Raw genomic sequence first — 26,848 nt, 5'->3', positions numbered from 1 at the left:
CCGGCCACTAGTAAAAATAAAAAAATAAGCATTTTGCAGCCGTATAACAAGGTCAACAACTTTAATTTTCGAAAAAGGCGAAAATTTCGGTGTAATTTTCCCGAAAACAGTGCGTATGTGATGTGATTGTGTCGCTGCGAGGCCGTGAAACGTGAAAAACCACCTGGTAAGTGAGAAAATCGCGTCCTACGGCCGCCCAGCGAGGGAAATCTTTGTGTTTGATAACGATTTTCTTCTCTGTGGGTGAAGAACGGATAAAACTGGATCTTCCAGAAGAACGGATTGATTGTTTATTCATACGGTTAGCAACGGCGGTCGCTATGTAGTCTGGATATGCCAGAAATGCCCAAGGAAATCTGGATAATAGCAATTTTATTCCAGACCTGTCAGATTTGATTGTTTACGACTTGTGGTTCTTCAGTAAAATAGCGCGGAATTTAAAATGTCACCGCGCTGTGTTTTTTTGAATTTCTTTTTTTTCCTGTAACTTTATGCCTCATCCTCTCATAAAACCCCAATTTTCAATCAATAACCTTAATTTTCATATAGCAATTTCCTTTTTAAACTATGTTTCACTCATCAACCCAACCCAACCAAACAGTTATTTATAAATTTCAGGTGAATCACTTAACACCCTTAATCAACCCTCAAGACACAATGTAAAACGATCCAAATCCAACCCAAACTAAACTAATATCATGTCAGAAACCATTGAGGAGTGCTTCAACCTCCCTGACACGGGTGGAACCTCAAACAACATAGTCAAAACGGATTTGCAATCCCAAGAACTGGATCTCAGAGACCATTTATTAAATGGTGAACTAAACAGACTCCAAGAGGACTACTTACCCAATAATAACCTTTGTGATAACCAAACTGAGGCATCATTCGGTAGTGAGGAGGAAAAAGGAGATAACAGTGTTGACGAGAGACTAACCGAGGGTGACACAAACAGTTTAAATGAACACAGCACCACAACAGAGTCAAGCCAAGATCCACCCGAGGGAGAGGAGGACAGAGGCGAGGAGGATCATTTGTATGAGCCAGAGGAGCAGCATAGTAATGGGGCATTTAAGAAAGGGAGAAAGAAGAGGATTTCCAGTGGACCTGGACGGGGAAGGCCCAAGGCTTTGGTTACCATGTACCACAGTCAGATAAGCGGGGATAAGAATGCTATTAAGATCCGGATTAAGAAAGGGAATCCCAGTGCGGTAAGGTTAAATCTTATTTTTATTTAATCAAATCAATTTATTGTGTCAATGTTGTTCACACTCATCAAAAGAAAAGTGAAGGTACATTTAAATCCTACAGTCTTCCTCTAATTATTTATTAAATATCATTCAGTTTTTATAATTCCCAAGATGTTTCAGACACAGCAGTGCCCATGATCAGGGGATAAAAAGTTGGTAAAATTGGTATAAGTTATAGGTACACACTAGGGTTTGAGTCCATGTCAAAAAACCCTTTATTAATTAATATTATTATTATTTTTAGTTTTATTTATTAACATTCTATTGTTCACAAGGATAAAAAAAAATTAACTTTTTTTCTGATTTGAAATGTTTAAAAATAAGTGAAGGGGGACTGTAGGATTTTCATTGTAACTTAATCTATGACTCACTGCAAGTATGGACTGATTCTAATAAGAAGTAGTAAGTTAGATGAAAAATAAAAGTTTTTAGTGAATACTAAACTAAAAACATTTTTTTTTTTAAAAAAGACTTTTCCCCATTAATGAAAATGCCAATCTTTTAATCAACAGTAATGCATTTCGGTGAGTTCACTCATTATCATCAGATGATTTTTCGACATGGATTTAATAGAATTGGAGATTAATAGATCTGATCATTTTGTCATTGGCATTGATTTTTGCATTTTTATACTTTTTTGTAATTTTTTATATGCATTTTGAATATACATTTGCTTATACTGCTTGTTCAGTTCTGATAAAAAAATTAAGTTATCACTCAATTGCTTTAGTTCATGATAAAACCAATTTACATTTTGTGGTTGATCAGATCTACCACTATACCCGTTTTTCGGGAATAATGACAAATAAGTGTTCTGTAAAACTTCAGTCAATTTTATATACCTCATTATAAAAGTCAAACAAATCTTTCTGCAATGTTGATCCAAACTCTACTTTTTCCTGTTTAAAGCTTTAATGTGTAAAAACCAAAATTTTCAGGAGCTGGCTTCTGTGGTCAGAAAAACCCATTTCATGAACAATAAAAGTCAAATATGCAGTTAATGTTAGTCAAGAAAAATATATCAAGGCAGTTTTCTTCTTGAGTTGGCTCAAAAATCATTTCTTGCAAACTATAAGCTATTAAAATATCTCCCAGCTTGCACATTTAATATTAAAACTTACATTATTTTATAAATTTTGATTTACATATTTACTATACTTATATTAATTTAATCCTTTACAAAAATACATATACCTTCACCAATTGACCCAGTTCTGGCAGAGAAAGCTGACAATGAATATCCTTGATGTGCATAGCTTTTATTTCATCCATCCTCATCCAGTGTTCTGTGAGGCCAAGGATATCCTCAACCTCATTTGCTCGTTTTGCTTATTTGGTCAGCTCAGTGTCATTCTACAGTTTAAATGCAACTTAGGTGACATATCTTCAAACAATAAAACATTGTTCCATTCATGTACTGCAAAGTTCCTGGGCCTGTAAATTGGTGAGTCTTTAAAATTTGAATAGAAAACATAATTCAGTTGAACAGAACATTCTCTTATAGTTGCTATGCTCTTCATATTGCATCACTCAACCTGGGATTGACAGTGGCACATTTAATTAATCTAATCGAATCACATCTACATTATGGTATTCCATTCTGGGGAACTTGTTCAGACTACTTGTTTCACTCAGTATTCTTATTACAAAAACGGGAACTGCGTGGGATGTGTTGGGTTAAAATGCGGTAGCCGCGTAGACCACTGTTCCTTAATCACTTTGTCCTAACATGGAGACTATGTGCCTCATTCACAAAATGTTTAGAGAGGAACTTTATTTTACTCAGTCATATAACACAAGAGTTTTTTCACTCCCTTTACTTACTGAGGTCTAGTTGAGTGAAAAACATAAGTTATAATTAAAAAAAAAATTAATAATGTCACCACTATGCAAGGAAATTTCAAAAAACCTTAAAGCAGTTATTAAAGAAAGCATATTATGCCTTGCAGGAATATTTTAATGACTCAATTAGCTTATAGGGTTGAATACATGTATGATGCTTTTTTGATAATTTTGTTCAAATGTTTTTTATGTTATTTAATTAATCTTCACATGTCCGACATCACTTTAAATTAAATTTACCCTCTATTATTTTTTATGCAACTTAAAAATAAAAGAATAATAAATGTGCTTTGTATATTGACCAACTTCGAAATTAAGATTTAAGACTTTATACAGAACATTATTTTGTCTTTAGAAAATAGACCTATGAACTTATCAAGGAATGCACCCTTACATTCAGCTTACTCTGAAATCTCTCTTTCTACATAAACCTTTATTTAATTTTCTTTTGCCTGTATACTCTGTACTTGTGAGTATGGCATTTTTGGTGTTTTAAGTCATTTCAATTTATAGATTTTTTTTTTTTGAAGTTTACTATAATTACTTCTTGATCTGTTAAGCAAGCATAAGTTGTTTTATTATTTGGAATTTTCTGTTAGACAATATTTGGTAAATAAAAAAAAATATATAAAGCAGGTTGATAAGTTCTTGAAAATACACTCTACATCTTGTGTTTACTTAGGTCATTAGTTAATAATGAGGCATTTTCTTGGAATGGGAATTTTTTTTTTCAATCTATTTACAATAATAACATATTAACCCTATAAACCACAGAAAAGACTTTTTTTTCAATTTAATGCTTCTTAGCATTTAGCTTCTTAAATTAAGTGTCCAAAGCATGATTTAAAGCTTTTTATAAAATTTGTGTATAAACTAAATAAAAAAACACGTGTTCCCATATGGGACACTTAGTCTACTAAATATACAAACTAAACAAAAATGTTAACAAATAGTGTATGGAAATTATATTTTTATCGACAATGAAATTTTTGAAAACGACGTCTATACAAATTTTACAAAGGCTTGCAGTGGTAAAAAGATTGTCGACAAAAAAGTTGTATCTGAATGTTTTCTTGTTAACTAATTCGGCAATCATTTGTAACAGAGGTGCTGCCGGCTTTTCAACTATTTGTTCATAGTCTCGGTTAGATCTGGGATTTCTTCCTTGATAAATATCGTAGTTTATAAGGTATCTTCTGGAACGAAATGCTGAACCAATTTTGTTTTTAAATGATCTATAAGCGTACGAGGTTTGTACGTCTTGTCAATTAGGTCAATCTTAGAAATATCGGCAAAATGAATATATTAGAAATTTTTTTAAAAATCTGTGGCATCTCATAGCATCTGATATCATAATGTTTTTCATGCCATTTGGATTTTCCCAGTAATTTTTGGACGGTAAAACGCTTATATCACTAAGGATAAGTATCAATATGAAAACTTTTAATTCGTCGATAGAAATTTTTGGGTCTGTGCTGTTTTTTAGTAAACTTAATTGGCGGATTCAGTAATAGTTTTTTGCGACCAATTATCGGAGAAAAACAGCTGAAATATGCCTTCACAACTTATTTGGCTATACTTAGAATAGTCGCTTAATACAAACTCTTTGTTACTGGGCTTGTAAATTGCCTTAAATAAATTTCGGTTCAGTAGGTCTTAGTTTCACAGTTTATTTTTTAGGTTCACTTCATCTTCTACATGGGTGATTCCAGATGCCTGTAGAATGAGTTGGCACAACATTACAGCTTCATTGTCTTGTTGAACTAATCCTCCCATCATCTCACTGTTAGCAAACATAATTTCAGCAGTGTGTGATTCAATTTTTCCACCAGTCCCCCCCTTATCCTCGTCTGCCAACACATTGTTGTTTAAAAAAGTACTATCTAGTGGCTCAATATTTATTTCAAAAACATTTCTTTGATCATAAGGAATATCCACAGCTTTCTGAAGAGTTATTCCACTGAAATAAAGTGTATGATAAATAAAAATGCCACATCTGCAGAAACGCCTAAGGAGCCCATATGGGAGCACCTCGGTTTACACAAAAACTGTGATGTACATATAAAGTAATGGTCAAATTCACTCAATACAGTCTAAGCATCCTTTTAATATTGATCCAGTAAATAAATTATTATTTCCTTGTAAAGATATTCATATCAATAATAATACTTACACCAGCGCAAAGTCTGTGTTTTCCACCCCAAATATTATATGCTCTTTTTTATACTATAACATTGACGCTACTCCCACGTACTACTTACTGAACTGCAAAGATACATATAATGTGCAAAAAATCGTACCACCCCACTTCCCCATCCTTCTAAAGCCGCCATGTTTACTGGTGCCATATGGGAATCACTAGGATTTAGTGAGTTAAAGCCTAGCATTCGATCCTACATTATAGTCTTAGGCTTCCTTATTTGCCAGCTAAAAAATCAACTCAATCAATTAATATTATTTAATTTCTCTTCAGCTTCCTCCGAGCAAGAGAAAATCGGGCAGACGGAAAAAACACAAAAACTACACGGAGGACACGGACAATTCGGATTACGAGAAAAAACCGAAAAGGAGCCGATCGAATACCGCGATGGAAAACGACGTGTCCAGTACGCAAAGTGAGGAGCCAGTTGAGCAAAGCGCGTGGGGCGATCCCACCAAACTGCCCACAGAGGTTCTCGAGAAGATTTTCGAGGAGACGTGCGCCCAGGAGGGCGCCCTACCCACCCTGGTGAGGTTATGTAAGGTGTGCAGACTGTGGCGGGACGTCTCTTTAAAACCTTCACTGTGGAAGAAGGCGGACTTGAATTATGTGAAAGAGAAGAACAGGACGGATTTGAGGTTGCACTGGCTGATCTTGAACAGGCTTACTGAGTGTGAGGATCTCAGTATGGGTATGTATTTTAATAGTTTTATTCTTTTGTTTAATGTGCTTGGTCACATTTGGAGTTTTGCCAAAAGAAAACTGTAATATTTCACTGCAAATGTAGTAACACAAAAGTATATGTTTGTGGTGATTTTATATTGACTACGTTAGGAATAGGGCCATGGAATTGTTGGTTAGGTTTTGATTTTCTTTTAAACTGAAATTCTCAGGTTTACTGATATATTGAAGAAGGTTTAGAGAATATTTTTCTGAATTCCTACTGGCACATGATGAAAAATTGACAAAAAGCATAGTAAGTCACTTCATAATCCTCAAAGAGGCAAATGGAAAATGTCTATGGAACAAAAATTGTAATTCCTTAGAAGGCATAAAAGTGTGTCATAATTTGTTTATATCTTTCAAAAGACATAAACAAACTAGTCTGGCTGGAAGTAGCAGTGCTAGGAAGAAATTTGAAATGCCTGGAATAAATAAATATATAAATAAAATGTAGTTATTTATAAATACAAAAAGGCAAAGTAATCTCCTAATTCCAGTCCAGCTATATTAGCTAGTCAACAACCATACCTACATATACAAAATAAAAACTATGCATATAATTAATGATAACTTAACTTTCACTGAAGAAAAAAAATAAGAAATTTAACATTATTTGGCTCCACTGTATTGACAATAGGTTCATTTAGCCTTTTTTCTAATATTTTCTATATTTGTTTTACTAAAGGAAATATTCACAAACTTATGATAAAATTTGACATCATTGTAAGTCAAATTTCTTATAAAGATATGAGGTAAAATGTCAAAGCATTTCTAAAAAGGTATATCTTACCAGAACCACCTGTATATCAGGTCTAAAAACTAATTTTCATATAATAGCCTGAGAGAGATGTTAGGCCAATTTAGTTTCCTTATAGTGGAGGATACAGTTCTATAAGATACTTCTTTTTTGAGTGAAATAAAAACGGAAATTGCCCAAAATTTTGGGTTTTCTTTTAAGTAGGGCTTTGAAACTTTATAGATTATTTACACTAATGTTTTGCAATCTGGTGCTTTTTAAATCAACATTCTAAGTTGAATAGAACAGGAATTGAGATATGAAACACATGGTTTTTGAGTGAAAAAAACCAAAATTGCCAAAAAATTTGAGTTTTTTTTTGAGTAGCACTTTGAAACTTTATAAACCAGTTTCATTAATGTTTTCCTACCTGGTGCTTTTTGAATAAACAATTTAAGTTGAATAGAACAATAATTGGGTTCTGAAACATACGGTTATTAAGTGAAAAAAACAACAGTAAAATATTGGGTAGCACAGTTTAAACGAGGCCGTACGAGCTGCCAAAACGAGCATCGCAGTGATCGACCAAATGAGCTGACGACTCCAGGAATTTTAAAGAAAATTCACAAAGTGGTACTGGATGATCGTCGACTGAAGTGCGCGAGCTAGCGGACATAGTAGGTATTTCAAAAAGTGCGGTACATCGCATATTAACTGAAAATTTTGACATGAGAAAACTGTGTGCAAGATGGGTGCCGTGTTTGCTCACACTCGAGCAAAAAGAGTGTCGTGAAGATGTTTCAATTGAGTGTTTAACCAAATTTAATAGCAACAAAGCAGAATTTTTGCGTCGTTTATTACTTACGTCCATTACTTCACACCTGAGACAAAAGAACAATCAAAACAATGGACTCAAAAGAGACAACCGGCTCCAAAGAAGGCGAAAATCGTTTCATCTACAGGCAAGGTCATGGCGTCGGTTTTTTTGATGTGCGCGAGGGATAATTTTCATTAACTATCTTAAAAAAGGTAAAATTATCAACGGCGAATATTATGCGAACTTATTGCAACGTTTGAGCGAAGAAATCAAGCAAAAACGGTCGCATTTGGTTAAGAAGAAAGTGTTGTTTTATCAACACAATGCACCAGCTCACAAATTCGTTATTGCAATGGCCAAAATTAACGAATTAAAGTTTGAATTGCTACCTCAGGCACCCTATTCGCCACGTTTAGCCCCCTCACATTATTTTCTGTTTCCAAACTTAAAAAATTGGCTTAGTGGTCAAAGATTTTCCAACGATGAAGAAGTGGCGCAAGACAGTTCTCCTTATAAAAAGGGTATCGAATTTATAAAACATCGCTGGGAAAAGTGTATAGAGCTGAAAGGAGATTATGTTGAAAAAAATTTTCGTGTTTTCTTTCTTGGGTCGGGTACTTCTGGGACCACCCTCGTAAGTTGAATAGAATAAGAATTAGGTCCTGAAACATATGCCAAAAATTTTGGGTTTTTTTTTAGGTAGGGCTTTGAAACTTTATAGATTAATTACATTAATGTTTTGATACCTGCTGCTTTTAAATGAACATTCTAAGTTGAATAGAATAGGAATTGAGACCCAAAATATATGGTTTTTAAGTGAAAAAAAAAACAAAATTCCCATAAACTGTTTTTTTTTGAAGTAGGGCTTTGAAACCTGATCATTTACATTAATGTTTTGCTACCTTTAAACAAATACTGTAAGTTGAATTCAACAGGAATTGGGTCCTGAAACGTATGCTATTTGAGTGAAAAAAATCAAAATTCTCCAAAATTTTGTTTTTTTTTTTGAGTAGAGCTTTGAAACTTTGTAGATCATTCATATTAATGTTTTGCTACCTGGTGCTTTTTGAATGAACACTTTACGTTGAACAGAACAAAATAACTATATATAAGCAAATCAAAATAATTATAATCTGCTAAAGCATCTGAAAAAAAACAACTAGGGCACTCATTCCTTAAGAGTCTAAAGAAACCCAAATATGATACATATCATTAATCTCCAAAGGCTGCCTCAGAAGGTTCATTCAAAGGTTCAGAAGTTTGGGGCTATGGGCCTTGGTAGGACTTTGGTCGAATTTTGTCAGAGTTTTTTGACTGGTCGCACACAGTTGGTCAAGAGAAGTAATTATATTTCTGGTAATGGTATTGAAGTATCTTCAGGCGTGCCTCAAGGTTCGCATATTGGACCGGTCTTTTTTAACTTGTTCATAAGAGATTTGAGTGATGTAATTGTTCATTCAAAACGTCTTGCTTTTGCTAATGATTTTAAACGGTATAAAGCCATTGAGTCATATGTTGATGCTGAGCTACTTCAATTGGATTTAAATAGTGTTGCTGAGTGGTGTAATAGCAATAGTCTGGAACTGAATATAAAGAAGTGTGTGTATTTCGTTTGGTCGTTCTAATAAAATTATTAATTATCAATACACAATCAACAATAACGAACTCAAGTCAGTTGATACAGTTAAAGATTTAGGTGTTCTTTTTGATACCAAGCTAACTTTTTTGCCGCACATTTTGGATATTATTAACAGGAGTATGCGTAGTCTTGGTTTTATCACTAGAAATAGTGTACATATTTCACCTTATTGTTTCAAATTACTTTATTACTCTTTGGTACGTTCCGTGCTTGAGTATGCGCCGGTAATTTGGTCCCCTTATTATGATTCTCATATTGAACGCCTTAAGGCTGTACAAAGAAGATCCCTTGCTTATAGAGCTGAAGTTTATATTTTTTGTAATTATTACATCGACTATAATGCTATCAGTGTCCAATTTAATATCCCTAATCTTGAAGTCAGACGGTATTATTCTGATGCTTTAACGTTTTATAAGATCTTAAATGGTTTATATCATTGTTCTATCATCTTTTATCAAGCAATTGCTTTTAACACCTGTCGAAGAAGGATCAACTCTTCTATGTTTCGTTTACCCTTTCATTCGGCCAACTATGGGTTTTTTTCTCCACTGACTAGGACCTTGCGTTAATTGCGTTGCTTTAATGAAAATAGTTTGGATCCGTTTTCCGGCGGCTTACGGTCATTCAAATCAAAAATAAATAATCTTATACTTTAACCTACGTTCCTTAGATAGTGTTTTTAGTTAAGTTTTTAGCCCTGTTGATGATTGTTTTTTCAGAGATTTTATCTTGGTATATTTTTTTTTCTAATTCTAGTATTGTATTTATATTGTTATATTGTCTAGTATTTTGTATAATCTATTTTGTTTTTGTAAACTGGCTCTGCCGTATATTGATATAAATAAATAAATAAGAATGTAGTACATGTAAATTCTACAGAAATCTAATTAACTCTTAAAGATGTTAATACATTTTTACTATTTATAATGGTCGAGTCTGTTATATCTAATATTATAAATAGCCAACCCCCGTTTTATATAATTTCTAAAGAGTATTCAACATAAATATTTAATTTAAATCTGCCTGATACACTTTTTGGATTTCAGGAAATAACTACTGTTGACCTACAGGACCTCATTAAATCTTTAAAAAACAAAAATAGTTAGGACTTTTATGGTTTGAATGCCCCACTAATTAAACATGTTGTGTGTCATATCATATTGATCAAACCTATGACTGATTAATTGATGTGCTCAAAATCTCTAGAGTTGAACCTGTGTATAACGAAGATCCTTGCAATATCCTAACTAATTATCAACCCATATAAATTGTGCCAGCTTTTTCAAAAGCTTTAAAAAAAAGCTTTAAAAATTTACTACACTAGCAATGAATCAATTGATATATCTAATGAATGAGGGCATAAATAATGTGAGTTCATTGGGGACATTTTTGACTTCAGAACTCTTGCTATGAAACTAAAATACCATACATTTTCTCTCACAATACCATAAAAGAATGCAAAAAGTGAATGGAATCATACCTCTCTGGAAGATCTCGACACAATCAGGTTTAAATAACTAGGTTCATGGGGCCCCTCAAGGATCGGTGCTGCGACCTTTACTCTTTCTGATATCAATCATCTTGAGTGTACTGATCCAGCTGCTGATTTTATCTTATTCAAGGATGATACCACATTGAGGAAGAAAGCTAGTAAGCTTGCTAATCAGCAAATTTTTTCTGTTTAAAGGTGAATGGAAAGTACGCGACATCCAGAACGTCCTGGAAGCCCTATGCGAACACTGTCCCAAACTAAAAGGGCTAAATTTAAGCGGCTGGAAGGGCCTTAACCAGGACAACATTAAATATTTAAGTACCGAGTGTAAAACCCTCGAGAGGCTCGACTTGTCTTCGATCAATGTAAATTATTCTGCTTAATGTGCTGTTATTAATAATTATTGTCTTTACTAATAATTTTCAGGCAACTTCTGCTATAAATGCACAACCGCTCATGTCCCTCTGTCAAGCAATGAACGTTCGATTAACGCATTTGGTGTTGGCTCACAATAAAATCGCCGGGTTTACCCAAATCGTTTCCGCCCTTTCGGTAAGTCATTAGATCGATTTGGTTAAAAAAAAATAAGTTTTTTTTTGCGTTATTTAGAGTCATTGTCCCAACTTGCAACTGTTGGACATTTCGAATATCAAAACGTTCGCGCACAATACGGCCTTATTGCACGTGGAAAAACTGCAAAGCGGTTGTCCGAAAATGAGGGTTTTGAGGATAACGAACAGTCAGATTTGGTTGGCGCCAGCTACTTTAACAGAACAAGTAAGTACAACCCTTTCACCTTTATTGAATTATTGAATACTTTACAAACATCATATAACAGTAATTATATATTATATATAAAGTTACTATAGACTAGTTAACATATATCATATATTATAGTTTTTATCGAATTATGATTCGTTTTAATATTGATACAATCAAGCACCTAGATGTGAAACATCTGTATGTGCGGTATCAAATCATGTTACTTACTTTTAGATATAAACTAATAATATTTTGTATTATAAATATTATCACAAAGATAAGAAAGATTAAGAGACTAAGCAAGTTAGAGAGAAACATAATTACAAATTATGCATACATACATATATATTAAAAAATTCAAAATACAACCAACCATGACACTATCTGTGATCAAATGCTCAGACGAAAAACTTTTCAAATTGGTAAGCGCTTTCAGAGATTACACTCTTACACAACAACTTAAATTTTTTTATAGAAGTGCAACCTCTACAAGCACCCGGCAACAAGTTATACAATTTACGTCCAAAGTAATTTATGTATCTTAGATTAAGATTATTAGTACTTAGTGGTAGTTTAATTTGCCTATTGCACCTAGTTCTTGTATCATAATTAGCATAAACAGGCAGTTATTATAAAGTCCTCCCCACACCAATATACCATATGTTATAATTGATTCCACAAATGCTTTATACAACATTATTAAAGTCTTCTAAAAATTTTTAAAAATTCCCTCAATAAGTAAAATTTATGAATTAGTTTTCGGATTTTGTTGGAAAGATAATCAATGTGTGGTTGCCATTTTAGAAACTTATCAATTACAACTCCAAGGTATTTTGTACATGAAGTTTCTTTAACACAGTGATTATCTACTAAAATAGAACTATAATGTGGTCTATTCGCATTAGTAAGTGAAAAGGTGTATGTTGTTTTAGCTAAATTTAATGATAATTAATTGAGCTTAACCATTTGTAGTCGCCCTGATAAATAATTTGAAAACAACTCTAAAGCAGTACCCCGAATTCCGTATCTTTCAAAAACATTAAGAAGTTATGAGGCATTATGAGGCACAGTATCAAAGGCCTTTGCAAGATCTAGGAATATAGCCATACATTTTCTGTTTGAATTTAAATTATTTACTACCTCAGTTATTAGTTGATGCATGGCATCTTCTGTACTACTGCACCCCTCAAGAAATCCATATTGACTTGAGGATAAAACATTATTTATTCTTAAGAAATTCATTAGTCTTATCTTTATAAATTTTTCACAGAGTTTTGCAAAATTACTTATAAGCCTGATAGGCCTGTAATTATTAATGGATGTTTTGAAACCTGATTTATGAATGGGTGTTATTACCGATGTTTTAAATTCGAGCGGTATTTTACCATTATGTCTTTTTCCGGAAGAAAAACATGAAGCAATGTTCTCTTAGGGTCAATAAATCATATCGTTATAAAGCATATCCTAGTTAGTAACATGAAACGTACTATATAACTTGGTGCAGATTTAAGTCTATGAATTAAGTTTTTATCTATAATAGTAAAAAAGTTATCCAAAATTTTGAAATTCCTCTGAGAGATAAAAATGTTAAAAATAACGAATTTCGATTTTTTTCAAAAACCTTTAATTTCTATAATTTTTCTAGTAACATAAAACATACTCTCTCTTGATTTATATTTGAGTCTTTAAATTAAGTTTATATCTGCAATTGTAAAATATTCCATAATTTTGAAATTCATCCAAGACACAAATGATAAAAAATTACAAATTTCAAATTTTCTTAAAAAATTTTGATTTCTCAAATTTTTTTGTAGTAACAAAAAATCAATTTTCTGTATGCAATATTAAAAAAATTATCCAAAATTTCAAAATTCAGCAAATCAAAGTACAATTGTACATAAAAATTCAGTTGAGCGGAATAGAGTCAAATATATAATGATTAATAAAGATTATTTGAGGCTTAATTATCTTATGCTAATAAAAAATACACATTCCCTATTTTAAATTACTAAGAATAATAACAAACAAACAGTATACAGTAATTTAACTCAATTACATATACTTAAAAGCTAAATAAAAAACAAAAAACTGACAACAAAAAAAGTAAAACAGATTAAAATGTAATGGGTCAATATGTATAAAAAATTTAAATGAATGAAACAGTTAAAATACCAAGCTAATAATAAACTGGTTATGGATTAAAATAGTAAAACAATATTAAAATGTAAAAATATTTAAAAACAGGTATTTAATGAAAACAAAATATCAGGAATTAGAGGACTATAATTAAGAAATTCTTGTACAGAATGTGGTTCAATTTCTACAAGAAATTCCTTTATTCACCCTTTAAAGGCAGAAATAGTTTTTTGCTGTTTGATATTTTTTGGTATATTATTGAAAAATTCAATACACAAGTAGGCAGGACCTTTCTTAGTAGAGTGGGATAATTGATATCCATAAATCTGGTAGGGAAGATTGTTTGCGACTCATATTTGACACACCTCTCCCTGGTCTTAAACATGAACAAAAGATATTCATAAATATAAAGTCCATAAAGTGTTGGAATGTTCAGCTTTCTATAATGGCTTCTAGATGAATCCATCCTTCTTAAATTCAGCATGGGTCTGACTGCTCTTTTGTGTGCTAATGAAGGCTCTGCTCTGTCACAGTCTACACTTCCTCACCAGAACATGATTCCATATTTTAAAATTGAGTATATGTTTGCATAGTAAACAGTTTTTAGGTTGTTCAAGTTTTAAGTATTTTTTTTGCTATGCCTATGAATTCTTAAAGAGTAACAAGCGGCATTTACTCTGCTGCAAACAGTTAAAACTTGTTGTGTCCACTCTAGATCCTTATCTATATAAATAAATTTAAATAAGTTAACAAATTTATTCATCCAAGACAAAAATGCTTTAGACATAAAACTTTCTGTCTCACTTGGTGCATATTTCAGTATTTGAATCAAATTTTTACCTACAACAGTAAAAAAGTTATCCACGATTTTGAAATTTCCCTGAGACATAAAAAATGGTAAAAATCACAAGCTTAAGAGATACAGTTTCTTCTTAATTCAATAAATAAATGATATAACTCTATGCTTGTTCCAGGTTCAATCGCCAGGTTTTCCCAACTTAGAGGAACTGTCCTTGGCCGGCCTGGAAGAAGACCAAACTACAACTTCAAGGTTACCGATTTGATTTATTTATTTGATTTTTAATTCCAAATTAAATGTATTTCTACTTAGGTCCATGGACGATGAAGGGATCGAACGCCTCTTAAAAACCAGTACAAAATTACGCCTGTTGGACGTACGAGGGTGCAGCAAGTTGACCGATTCCGGATTGGTTCGGGTGCCCGCTTGGGATTTGGAACATTTGTTTTTAAGTGGTGAGTTTTCGCTTTTTCAATGTGGCTTTAATCCAAGATCAACTGTAAGGTTCATGTAACTAAGAAACGCAATAGAGGGAAAGAGAGTTAAGGTTAAAGTTCTTAGAGCATATCGAAGGTTCATATGGGAACCTGTGGGGTTTACTGTAGGATATGTCTGAAATCGATTATTTAAGAAGTCCACATAAAGGGATTGTTAAAATGCTTTTTATACCTAAGTAGGCACGACTGTCCCTTACACTCACATGGATTTGACAACCATACGTCACTTAGTTCGTTTACAGTGCTGAGTTTACGATTTTTACAATACATTGCAAATAGAAATTTTGTATTCTAACAAGCTAAACATGTTGCATAAAATTTCCTTTATTTAAGAGATGTGGTGGAAGATTTGTTTTGCCTTGGTGGGTGTACGAAAATCGTTGTTTTTAGTTTGAGAGAGATAGATCTTGAAGTCTCTATGCCCATGAATCTAAGTAACACATTAATTAAACAAAAATAGAATATGGTAAAGAAAATAAAGACATCTACATAGTAAGAATATCCAGTTCACAAACATGGGACGTTAACAAAATAGACAATAACAAAACTAAGAATTACATAAAGGAGGAAATACAATTCCCGAATCACACATAGTGCCATTATGTTGAAATATGCGTTTTATGAATTTATTATCGTAAGCCAACTGAACAGTAACCAAAAAAAAACTCAAAATCGATGAAAACTAAGCAAATGAACCTGTTATGAACAGATTTCTGGTCAAAATCTTATCGAACAGCCATCGTATTCGCCTGATATGGTCCTGGCCGACTTTTCTTTTTTCGATAATTAAATTACAGCAAGCTCCTATTTTCAGTCGATAGACGAAATAAAAATTTGCAGCGAGTACTGAAGTCGATCCCAAAAAAAGCGTTAGAAAATGTTCCGATGTATCTGGGATTTCGTTAAATGCAGGTATGCTAATTTTTCTTTACAGTCTCTTAGGATACTAGTGGTTTTTTGAAGCCCACCTTGGTATTTTCAAATAAATCATATGTTTTTAATTTTCCAATGAAGGAATCTCACTTTTGTTTGCTGCATTCAGACTTTGATGGAAAAATGGCCTAGGTTTGTAAAAACCTCAAGGTTCTATCTTGAAAGTTAAGGAAGGTATTATTCTATTGCAAGGCTTAACTAGGGCACAATATACACTATCGGCAAAAAGTGGAGAAACATTCAAAATATTGTATAATTTTTAGCTGTATAACACTTATTTTCTTACCGAGGTCTAATATTAAATCTCTTTGGAATGTTGTTTGTTTTGTTGCCAATAAATATTGAAATACCCGCCTTTTTTATAAATAATTTTATTTAAATGATTTAGCAGAGGGAAAAAGTGAAGAAACAATCCTGTCTTATCTCCTTGTTTTTTTTTTTAATTTTGCAAATTGTATGATTGAAATTCAGTTTAGTTAAACTTAGGTTGTATTGTATATTGGTTTAAAAATGCCCCGCTGATATAGCTTATCAGACGATGTAAAAAAAATAATTGTTGACAAATTTAATAGTGGGTAAAAGAAGTTTCAATAGCAAAAGATTTAAATCTTAATAGATCAATTTAAAGTAAGGTTATTTGCTTTTGGAAGATCAGAAAAATTATTAAAAGCCCCCCCCCAAGACCGGAAGACTCAGGAAAACTAATGATGCTGAAGATAGAAAAATTAAGAGGTTTGTAACCAGTAACCCATTTGCTTCAGCTTTTCCAGAAGTTTCACTCTCAATTCAAAACATTCGGTATCGCCTTAGTGAAATCAGACTGTATGGGCGGCGTCCATCAAAGAAACCTTTTATTTCCCTTAAGAACAGGGCTACCATACTACAGTTTGCAAGGGATCATCTTTCATGGACCGTGGAAAAATGTTTTATTTTCGGATGATAGCAAATTCAATCTGTTTGGATCCGATGGTGTAAAGTGGGTAAGAAGGGGGTCCGAAGAGCTGTAGAGTCAATCCTAAATACACTTTTCCCACCATAAAACATGGCAGCGGAAATGTTATGATGCGGGGATGTTTTTCAGGAAGAGGTGTTGGTCCATTAGTGCGTGTAGAAGGTAAAATTGATCGTTTTAAATATCTGCGCATTCTTAAGCAGCAAATGTTTCCACATTCTGAAGACAACATGCCATTATTGTGGACGTTTCAACACGATAACGATTCAAACCATACCTCAGTACTTGTCAAACAGTAGTGAGCCTAGCAATAAAGTTAATGTCATGAGGGGGCCTGCTCAGAGCCCGGATATTAACCCTATAAAAAATCTTTGGGAAGAATTGGATCGACGTCTACGACAAAACAAGGTCAAATTCAGAAACCAGGATGAATTATTTCAAGAATTAAATAAAATATGGTTGACCATAAGTCCAGAATATATTAACAAACTAATGCTGTCAATGAGTTCTAGGTGTATAGAAGTTATTAAGACTAAGAGGTTTGCAACCCGATATTAATTGTACTCTATGGAAAAATTAAATAAATAAGTTGTTTCTCTACTTCCTACCTTTTAATGAAATATATAATTATAAATTTTTCGCTTGGATCCCGTTACAGTGTAAAAAATCTAAAGTAAAGTTTCATTGTGTCCCACTAAAGTGATTTGCTAAATAAGAACAAAATATTACAAAAACAAAGAAAATATTTAACAAAAAAGTGTTTGTTTCTCCACTTTTTGCCGATAGTGTAAATTTATGGAAAAATAAATAGTTTCATAGATAGACTTTATGTATAAATTTAAGTCCACTGAGAGAACCTTCTCTTGTTACAAAGTGCAATAACTTTGTAAATGCAATTAACCATTTATCAGATTTGCATGACTTTGATCTTAAAAGCTTAAGAATAACGTTCTGCAACTTTAAAAACATAAATGACTCAAATTGTTTTGGGAGAACTGAATTCACCCATAAATTTGTTTGCAAGTCCCACGAAAGAACCCTCCTTATCTGGAAAAAACGAAGAATTTAGGGTTTCACTGCCTGGAATTAGAAGCCCAGTTAATGATTACAAAAAAAAACAATAATTTATGGATCACTGCCTGAAATTGTTAACAAATTTTTGATTTGGTTTTATTCTACTTAACAGTAGAATAAAACCGTTGGCACCTATCTGCAATTTATGAGAAAAAATGCCTGGAAAAAAACGTATCTACAGCCTGGAATAAGAATTCCAGTAAACTGCCTGAAATTTGAGGAAAATTACGAGCTTTATTATGTAAAAAATAAATATAAATCTATGACCTAACTACCTATTATTACAAAAAGACATCATTTAAGCGCCTAAAATATTCACAAAGCTGCCTGAAATTAATCTTCGTTGTCTGAAAAAAAAATAAGATAGCCTTAGTTAAGTTATAACTGCCTGGAATAAGATATTCACCTAACTGCCTAAAACCTACTAAATTACTTATTTCATGTGAAGATTCCATTTAGGATTTTGATCTACAATAACTCCTAGATATTTATTGGTTTCTATTTCGGGTATTGAAATTTTTGAACTAACCACTAACGGTCCATTCTAGGAAGTTGATTTAAGATGAAAAACTAATATATATTTTTTATATTAAGTGAAAGTTGCTATTTTGGAACGAAAGGCTCTTTCAGTGTATTTTAAATCTTGCCACGCATTTGCCGAATACAAAATTACATTATCATCACAATAACTTATAATCTTACTATTGGAATTAATTTTTAAAAGACTGTTAACGTATATTATAAAAAGTAGAGGACCCCACAAGTTACTTTTCGGCTATTGCCTTGTACTTCATTTACTTTTAGATACTGATACCGATTGGTGAGGTAATTTTCTATCAATCTTTTAATGTTCCTCTTATACCATAAACCTCGACTTTATTTAATAGGTTTTTATGGTTTACGTTATCAAATCTACAAAGATGCAAAGGGCAGGTATATTTTTATCTAGACCATTATTTAAATCTGAAGTGAACTTGAAAGTTGCGTGTTCAGTTGATTTTTTTTAGTCGGCAACTAAACTGGTTATCAGAAATGAAATAAAATGTTGCGAAAAATTTCACCAATCGACATTTTAAAATCTTTTCTATGATGTTGGACAGATTAGAAATCAAGAAAACCGGTCTATATATAGTGGTATTATAATTCCAGTATTTAGAATATTCGGAAAAAACACCAGTGGTAAAACAGGTTTAAATAAAATAGTTTTTAAGTTGAGTCATTAATTTATGTATTTTTTAGCCTGTTACATTACGAGACTCCAAAATTCCGGCCTGGAACTAATCGTGCAAAAATGGAGCCACAGTCTACTGGAGGTGGATCTGGCCTGGTCGACGGCCACCGCTTCCCTGGACGCGGCCGTCTTCGCTTTGGCCGAAAAGGGACCCGAATCGAAATTACGGTAAATACGTTTCTTTCCTTTGTTAACCAATTCCCTTTCATTGTTTTTTTTTAGAGTTTTAAACTTATGCGGCTCCTCAGTATCCCTCGACCCGATCAAAGCCGTTTTAGCCAAATGCCCTTTTCTCTATTCGATCAATTTGCAATCGTGTAGGGCGCTCCCGAGGGGCATCAAGAGACTTTATACGGGGGCGGCCGTCGACGAACTGCGAAAGAGTTTGAGCGAGAAAAAGACTGAAGGCAGCGACTCCGAGGAGACTAAATCGAACACTTTATCGCCCAAGGATTAATAATAGTGCGGGCGGGTATGTAAAGTGGAAATTTTGTTGTTTGGTTAGGAGACGAGAATAAGTTATCGAGAGACGCGGACGGTGTAAATAGACTTTCTAGGACGCAAGGGAGATTTAATTTTGTTTTTTTTTTATTAGTGGGTTTGTTGTGTGATACGTGGAGGTGCCATATGTTAAAAATTCAAAAGTGTTTTAGTGGTAGTACAGGGTGAACAAGAAAAGATTATTAATTAACCGCGTTTAAGGAAGTTTTTCAGTGTCCTAGGCAGGTAGATTTTATTACAAAGGAAATTGCATTATTGCCACGTTGCCTGTGATGTAATGCGTTGCCAATCCTATACACTTTCGGCACCGCTAACTGGTCCTATAAATTTAAATTTTCCGCACTCGATTCTATTGGTAATAAATGGGAAATTGCTCAGGGTTTGCCAAGTTTGATTGGCATTTAAACTCTCCACTTGCAATCGAATAATTGCCTTTTTCCAAACATCTTTAACGCAGATATGTGTTTAAATAGGGTAACTGTTGACGTTATGGCAATTTTCACTTACAGAAGGTGTGGTTTAAGGAAAATCTGATGATCTGAGTCAAGGTTCAAAAACCGTCAAATCGTTTATCTGCACATGGAAGATTAGTAGGCACACTCCCTTCTTTCTTCATTTCCTTGATTAATGTTTGCATCCTCTTAATTTTCCTCTAAAATACGATTTTCCAATTTCATTACTGCAAATAATTTGATATAATAAGAAGTAAATTTAAAATGGCTCTGACATGTTCTAGAAAAAGAACGATAGTACTCCATCATTTGGTCACACATATCTACACCAATCATGTTTTCTTAGCATCAACTGCCTGGAAGAAACATGAAATTACTTACAGGCAGTTGAAAATTAAGTTTAAATTAACCCTGGAAGAAACAAGAAATTACATTAATTTGATAAAGAATTACTGGAAGATCTCAACTGACTGGTAATATTATCATCAGAAAAAACACACCGGAATACATACAAGCTTTTGGAACATGCGAAAATTCGTTATGCAAGGATCCTATACTATAGTGCCACAAATATAAAAGTAGGAGCAATATATAGCAAGTCAAGGAAAAATAGGATAAGATCAAATTGCATATGCATCAAGAAGCTTAAACCAAGCTGAATGTAGCTAAGAAATAAAGAAAGAAAGAAAGAAAATGTTCTATATTACACAAGACAAAATCTTGGGTGCAATTCATAGAAGAACTAATACTTATTTTTAAACAAACTAAAATAAAAAGAAACTATATATTATCAAAAAATAAACAAAAGAGGATTAATAAGAATTACAACTGCTAACAAAAACAGATGTTGGAGAAATTAAGTTAAACAATAATAGATACAAAACAAAAGGTATTACAAAATATGAAAATGATGTTAGAGCACAGGTCAAAAGATATCGTTAAAAAATTCATCAAGGCTATAATATGCCTTAGTTGATAAAAGTGATTTTAACTTGCCTTTGAACTTTTTAATATCTAATGTTTGTCTAATGTAACGTAGAGGAATACGATTGTAAATTTTAAAGGCATATGAGCGAGTTTCTGGTAAGGAAGGATGGTAGAGGGAAATCATCTGCTTGATGAGTCATATGACCAGTGTTAGAGGAAGGTTAAGGACATTTATGAATAAGAGTAGCTGTTTCCAAGGATATTTCCTTTATAGGATAACTTTCATACAAGATTTAGGATATGATCTTCGAATCGAAGGTAACTATCAATGGTAATGCTAAGGAACTTACAGTTTTCTTTGTTTTGCAAGATAGACTCAAAAACCTAAGCTCTAATGTGATCAGAATCTTTATGATTTCACAATGTGGTAGTATCCTTAGCAAACTGAACCACATTGTCCTGCATTCTCAATGAGCCCAAATCATTTATATACGGCAAAAATAATAGTGGTCCTAATACTGAACCTTGAGATACTGTAATTCAATTATGGAAAGTCCAGCAAAAAAAGGAACCTAGAATACAAAGTAACATGACAAAAAATGATAGAAATGATGTTTGCTTTTTTGTCAGTTCCAGAATTACTTTTTAACTGCCTGAAAAAAAGAAGTTTTTTTAGGTGATTTGAACAGTTTTGTTTAATTGCCTAGAAATGCCTTAAAGAAATGAGAAATTCCAGGATTACCAGCATGGAAGTTTATAGACCTAGAAGTTAAAGGAATTGACTTTAACCGGAATAATTATAAGCTGTCTAAATAAATAAAGCCTGGAATAAATGTAATAGTACTTTCAGGCGGTTCAAAGATAAATTTCCTGGAAAAAGCCAGAAATTATTTGAACTTCCTGGAAAAAATAAGGAAACAACTTCAGCTTTGTAGAAGATCTCAGTTGCCTAAAAATTCAAAGAAATATCTTTAACTATCTGAAAGAAATTAAAAATTCCAGGCAATTGAACAGGAAATCGACCTGAAATCCCTTAAACAGGGGAGAAGTGCCAATCCAACCAACACTGGCTTTTTTACCTTCCTGAAAGTTTGAAAAAATGAGTTCAAATGCCTGGAAGATATGAGAAATCCCAGTCAACTTAGGAATTACTTTTTTTGACTGTTTATAAGTTAAGGGATTTGGCTTCAACTGCCTGGAATAAATGTAAAATTACTTCCAGGCCGTTCAAAAGACAGTTAAAGTCACAGTTTTCTCACTGTTTCAAATCATCAACTGCCTGGACGTTATTATCTGTTAAATCCAGGCAGTTAAAGTTATTCTTCTCATTCCTAGAAGCCTTAAACTATTTGGAAGTAACAGAAAACCTTGACAATTGCTTAAAGAATCACATTTTCTATGACATGTTCACTGCAACGGTTGTCATATGCTTTTAAAGTTCTTCCAGATGTATCAACTTATGAAATATATCATGAAATATATATCAATTTGAAATATCTTTTATCAAAAGCATATTCATATAATTTTTTTAGAATGTAGTTATGTCAGTAACCCTTTGAGGTTCTGTGATTTTTTTTCTTTTTAGAAGTTTTTTAACACATTGGATAAAAGATCAAATATCGATTCTTATGCTGCTAGGGATTTGGATATGAGTGTCAAACATGGTTTAAGATGGAATCCGTGGAAAAAGCTTTAAATGACTTCAACTTGCTGGAAAAAAATAGGACTTATATAATATAACTTAATAATTATCTGGGCTGTGATCTAAACGAATTATGAAATGAAGGAAACACGTCAAATGTTTTTACTAAATAGAGAATTCGATGTTTAGAATTCTCTACCCGAAGATGTTATAACTGCTCCTTCTGTAAGCAGTTTTAAAAATCGTCTGGCCGAATTAGACATGTTTAGTGCTTAAATTTGCAAATTGACATTTCAAAATTAATAAAATTATTGTGATGCCTATTTTAGTTTATAGAGCTATACAGAATGTAAATTCTTGGCTTTTATCGAATAAAATAATAATAATAATATAACTTCAGTTGCCTGGAAGTTAGGGAAATGCCTGAAATACTTTGATGAAATGAGAAATTCCAGGCAAGTAAAAAATGATGTTTTTACCAGCATAGTTAGTTAAAGGAAATGAGCTGAAATTCCTGGAAGAAATGGGAATGTCCAAGCAATTTAGGAAATATTTATTTTTGACTAGAAGTTGAAAAAAATTGCCTTCGACTGCCTGGAATAAATATAAAATGACTTCCAGACAGTTCCAAAATGAACTCTGTAGAAAAAGCTAGAAATCGCATCAACTTTCTAGAAAAAAGAAATTACTTTAGTTTCGTGGAATAATTAGTGGAAGTTCTCAACTGCTTGGAAGAAATTCATAATTCCAGGCAATTTAGGAATTAGTTTTTTGACTGCTTAGAAGTTAAAGGAATTGGCTTTAACTAAATAATAAATACGTTCAAGTGCTAACATAAAAAAATATCTAGAAATTACATCAACCTAAGGACAATAAACGGGTAATCAAATAAGCTGCACTAATTGTCAAGTCCGACAAGTCCGAAAAAATTTATACGTATTTTAAAGACAGACACATTTGAGTATAAAGTCACATTTAAGTATAGGGTATTTTTCGGAATTGTAGTCACATTTGAAAGTTTTTTGTCATGGTTTTGAAGTTTTTTTTACTATTTACTAGTAACACTAACGCAATAAATAAGCCTAAAATTTCATTTAAAACTTTATAACTTTAATCCTTATAATTCCGATGGAGACAATACATTTCAAGAGTTATTCACGAAATTATGGAATACTGATGTTTACTGCATCCTTGAGTGATACTTTCTGTTTTTTGCATCCAATTATTAAGTTCATTATTAAAATACTTATATTTCATATTATCCTGTAGAGTTTTAGGCACTACGTTTAACATTTCCGGTGCGATATATTTAAAATGTCCTTTTACCAATAGCTGTTTTGTTTTTCGGAATTTTAGCATGCTTATTTTCTTTCTTTCTTTTGGTGGTGTAGGTATGTGCTAGAGGACTTATTTTAAATTTATTCTTTTTTACGTTTATTAAAACAGCTAATTAATATAACAGTCGTATGTCCATTATATTTGCTTCCTCGTGAAGTAACTGAGTTGAAAATAACGGTTTTTCTTTTTCAAAAAAAACTTTAATTATCCATTATTGTATAGTATTTAGTTGTTTTAAGTGATAGTACCTTGCGCCATTCTAATCTGCAAGGCCATAACTTAATTAAGACTGCACTAGAGAATAGTACAATGTTTTAAGTTGTTTAATACTTAAGTACTGCTTTAGTTACTCCAATCTCTAGAATAAATGTAAAATTACTTCCAGGCCGTCGAAAAATGAATTCCCTGGTAAGAGCTAGAAATGACTTCAAGTACAGGACTTTGACTTGAGGGAAACAGAAATTCTTACTAGTTGCTTAGAAATGAAGGAAAAATAAGCTCAAAAACGTGAGAAATTTCAGGTACAAAAGTGGATTTTTTTATTTGTCTGGAAGTTAAAGGCAACAGGCTCAAATACGTGGAAGAAATAAGAAAGCCGCGACAATTTATGAATTACCGTTTTTTTTTTTACCTAGAGGTTAAAGGAATTGGCACTAACTGCCTGGAATAAATCTAAAATTACTTACAGTCAGTTCAAAAATAACTTGTCTTAAAAGACTTTAACCTCTGGAAAAAAATAAGGAAATAACTTCAGCTTCATGGAAGAATTGAGGGATGATCTCAATTATCTGGAAATGAAAGGAAATATCATCAATTATTTGGAAGAAAAGTTTTTAGTTGCCTAAAGGTTTACATCAACTTAGTTAAGTTTAATGGTTAGGAGAATACATGCAATGCAATGCGTTCGTTCTCAATTTCTTCAGTTGATGTATTTAACTGAACGTCAGTACGCTCGTGTTCTACTTCGAACTTCAATACTTTCGAATTTTCAATTAAATTCCATAAAGTATTTATTGTGTTAATTTTAGATAAATTGCTATTAAAACATAAAAATATTGATATAAACTCCTGGACAAAATTATCGCACCACTTGATTTTTAGAGATTATTTTTTAATAAAGATAAAAAAATAAGCATTGTTAACTATGCATTATTAATTAACAAAAACAATTATATTCTATTTAACAAAACGAGATTTAAGTAACTAAATTCAATACAAGGAAAAGCATCGATTTTCACTAACTTCAATTTTGATACAAAAATAAAACAATAGACCCATAATGAATTCTTAATAACGTGTATTGCAACCTCTAGCTGCAATGACCGCTTGAAGTCTTCGCAGCATTCCTCGTATCAAATTATGAAAACTTTCCTGCAGATGTATTCTCACTCCTCACGAGCAGCATGTTCCATGATAAAGCATAAACATAGTTTTTGTCCAGTTCTGCTTTTTATACGAGAAAAGATATTATAACTGTTTTAACTGATATTTATTTTTATTTAAATTTTCTTGACAGAATAATTAGTGGTGCGATAATTGTGTCCAGGAGTTTATTTGAGTTACATGTTAGAAAAGAAAGTAGAAAGTTTATGAAAGGGTTTAGTTATCCCAGTTGTTAGATTGTATTTAGACAAAACTTGCCCTTTTGTATTTTAAAAATTCAGCCTTGACTCTCCTACGAAAGAATTTAGATAAAATTGTAAACAGTTCAAGTCAAATGTAATAGTTTTAAGTAATTATAGTAAAAACTACAGCATTATTATCGATTAGTCTAATGGTATATAATGGTGTTCCTGTCAGTTTCTTTTAAATACCTTAAAAGTATAATTGTTTTTTAGGTTTTACCACAAAAAAGAAATGCGTTTACTTTACGGATTTAGCAAGGAATTCAAAAACAGATTTTTTTTTGAATACACCCACATATATAAGTAGTACGCATAATTCACGTATTAAAACACCAGTTTTCTTTTAAAAAAATATTGAACCGGTCGTCAAATTACTCGCCACATATGGTGAAATTGCTTAGAAGTAAACCCACTGAAGCAACTTAGACAAAGATAAAATTACAATGAAAACAATAGATATAGAACGTATGGATATCATTTTATATGATTTTATATGGATATCAATTCAGGGAAAAATTGCCAGTTTAGATGCTTACTCAGGAACGTCAAAAAATTCATTTGAAAAACTATCCAGTAACGCAACTATTGAACATTTTGCTTTTTTTTCTTGAAATTTTGTCAAAAATCTAAACTGCACTTCAACCAAGACAAAACATTTTAAATGGATGTTCTTTAACATATGGCAGCTGCACATTAAAATTAAACTCGGCGAATCAAAGTGATATGAGGCTTAAATAAGCGGTAAAAAGCCAGCTTGAGTCCTAATGTTTTTTTTAAAACTTGAGACTTGGGTCCGCACCGCTTAAACTAAAGTGGTTTTTCATTTTGGAAAAACCATTTATAAGAGTCAAAATATTAGGAAAAAAACACACCTGTAAATAAGCTAAATTTGTTAATGTTATATATATAAGTAAATGTTTTAGAGAGATTCCTTTATCGGGGTTTTTTTTCTTCTTCTTTGTGAACATATTACACGAGGGTATTTTAAAAATATCCCCCCTTTTTTAGGTTTTTAAGTTACGAAAGCAATAACTTTAACACACCGTGTGTGAAAAAAACATATAATTTAGGTTTTTGTAAAAAAAAAAAATTGGAAAAAATTATTGTTAACGTAATTTATAAGGTACCCTCGCAAGTGATTTTTTTTTCTACGTTGTATAGTATTAAGGGTTATTTGATTTTATAAATTCATATTTGTGCACTTAAGAAGATATATCTGTACTAATATTATTGTATATTTATATATAAATATATAATTTAGGTTATTAATATCTCATGGA

General features: G+C 32.2%; 1 protein-coding gene across 2 annotated transcripts; it reads left to right on the top strand.

The window, feature by feature from the left end:
- LOC126736273 (F-box/LRR-repeat protein 6) lies at positions 1-26,848 on the top strand. 2 transcript variants are annotated; one of them, XM_050440552.1, is made up of 11 exons: positions 1-166; positions 619-1,211; positions 5,566-5,983; positions 10,895-11,064; positions 11,126-11,251; positions 11,309-11,476; positions 14,572-14,648; positions 14,709-14,851; positions 19,092-19,251; positions 19,306-19,555; positions 24,329-26,848. In XM_050440552.1, exons 2-10 carry the CDS (start codon positions 699-701, stop codon positions 19,538-19,540), a joined length of 2,010 nt encoding a protein of 669 aa, XP_050296509.1. In that variant the 5' UTR covers positions 1-166; positions 619-698; the 3' UTR covers positions 19,541-19,555; positions 24,329-26,848. The 2 variants fall into 2 exon arrangements, with proteins under 2 accessions (XP_050296509.1, XP_050296508.1); XM_050440551.1 differs by having other exon boundaries at positions 19,306-26,848.

Source organism: Anthonomus grandis, chromosome 5, assembly GCF_022605725.1.
Source record: "Anthonomus grandis grandis chromosome 5, icAntGran1.3, whole genome shotgun sequence".
Taxonomy (NCBI): domain Eukaryota; kingdom Metazoa; phylum Arthropoda; class Insecta; order Coleoptera; family Curculionidae; genus Anthonomus; species Anthonomus grandis.
Note: the sequence above shows the minus strand (reverse complement) of the source record. Positions and strands in the feature narration are given on the sequence as shown.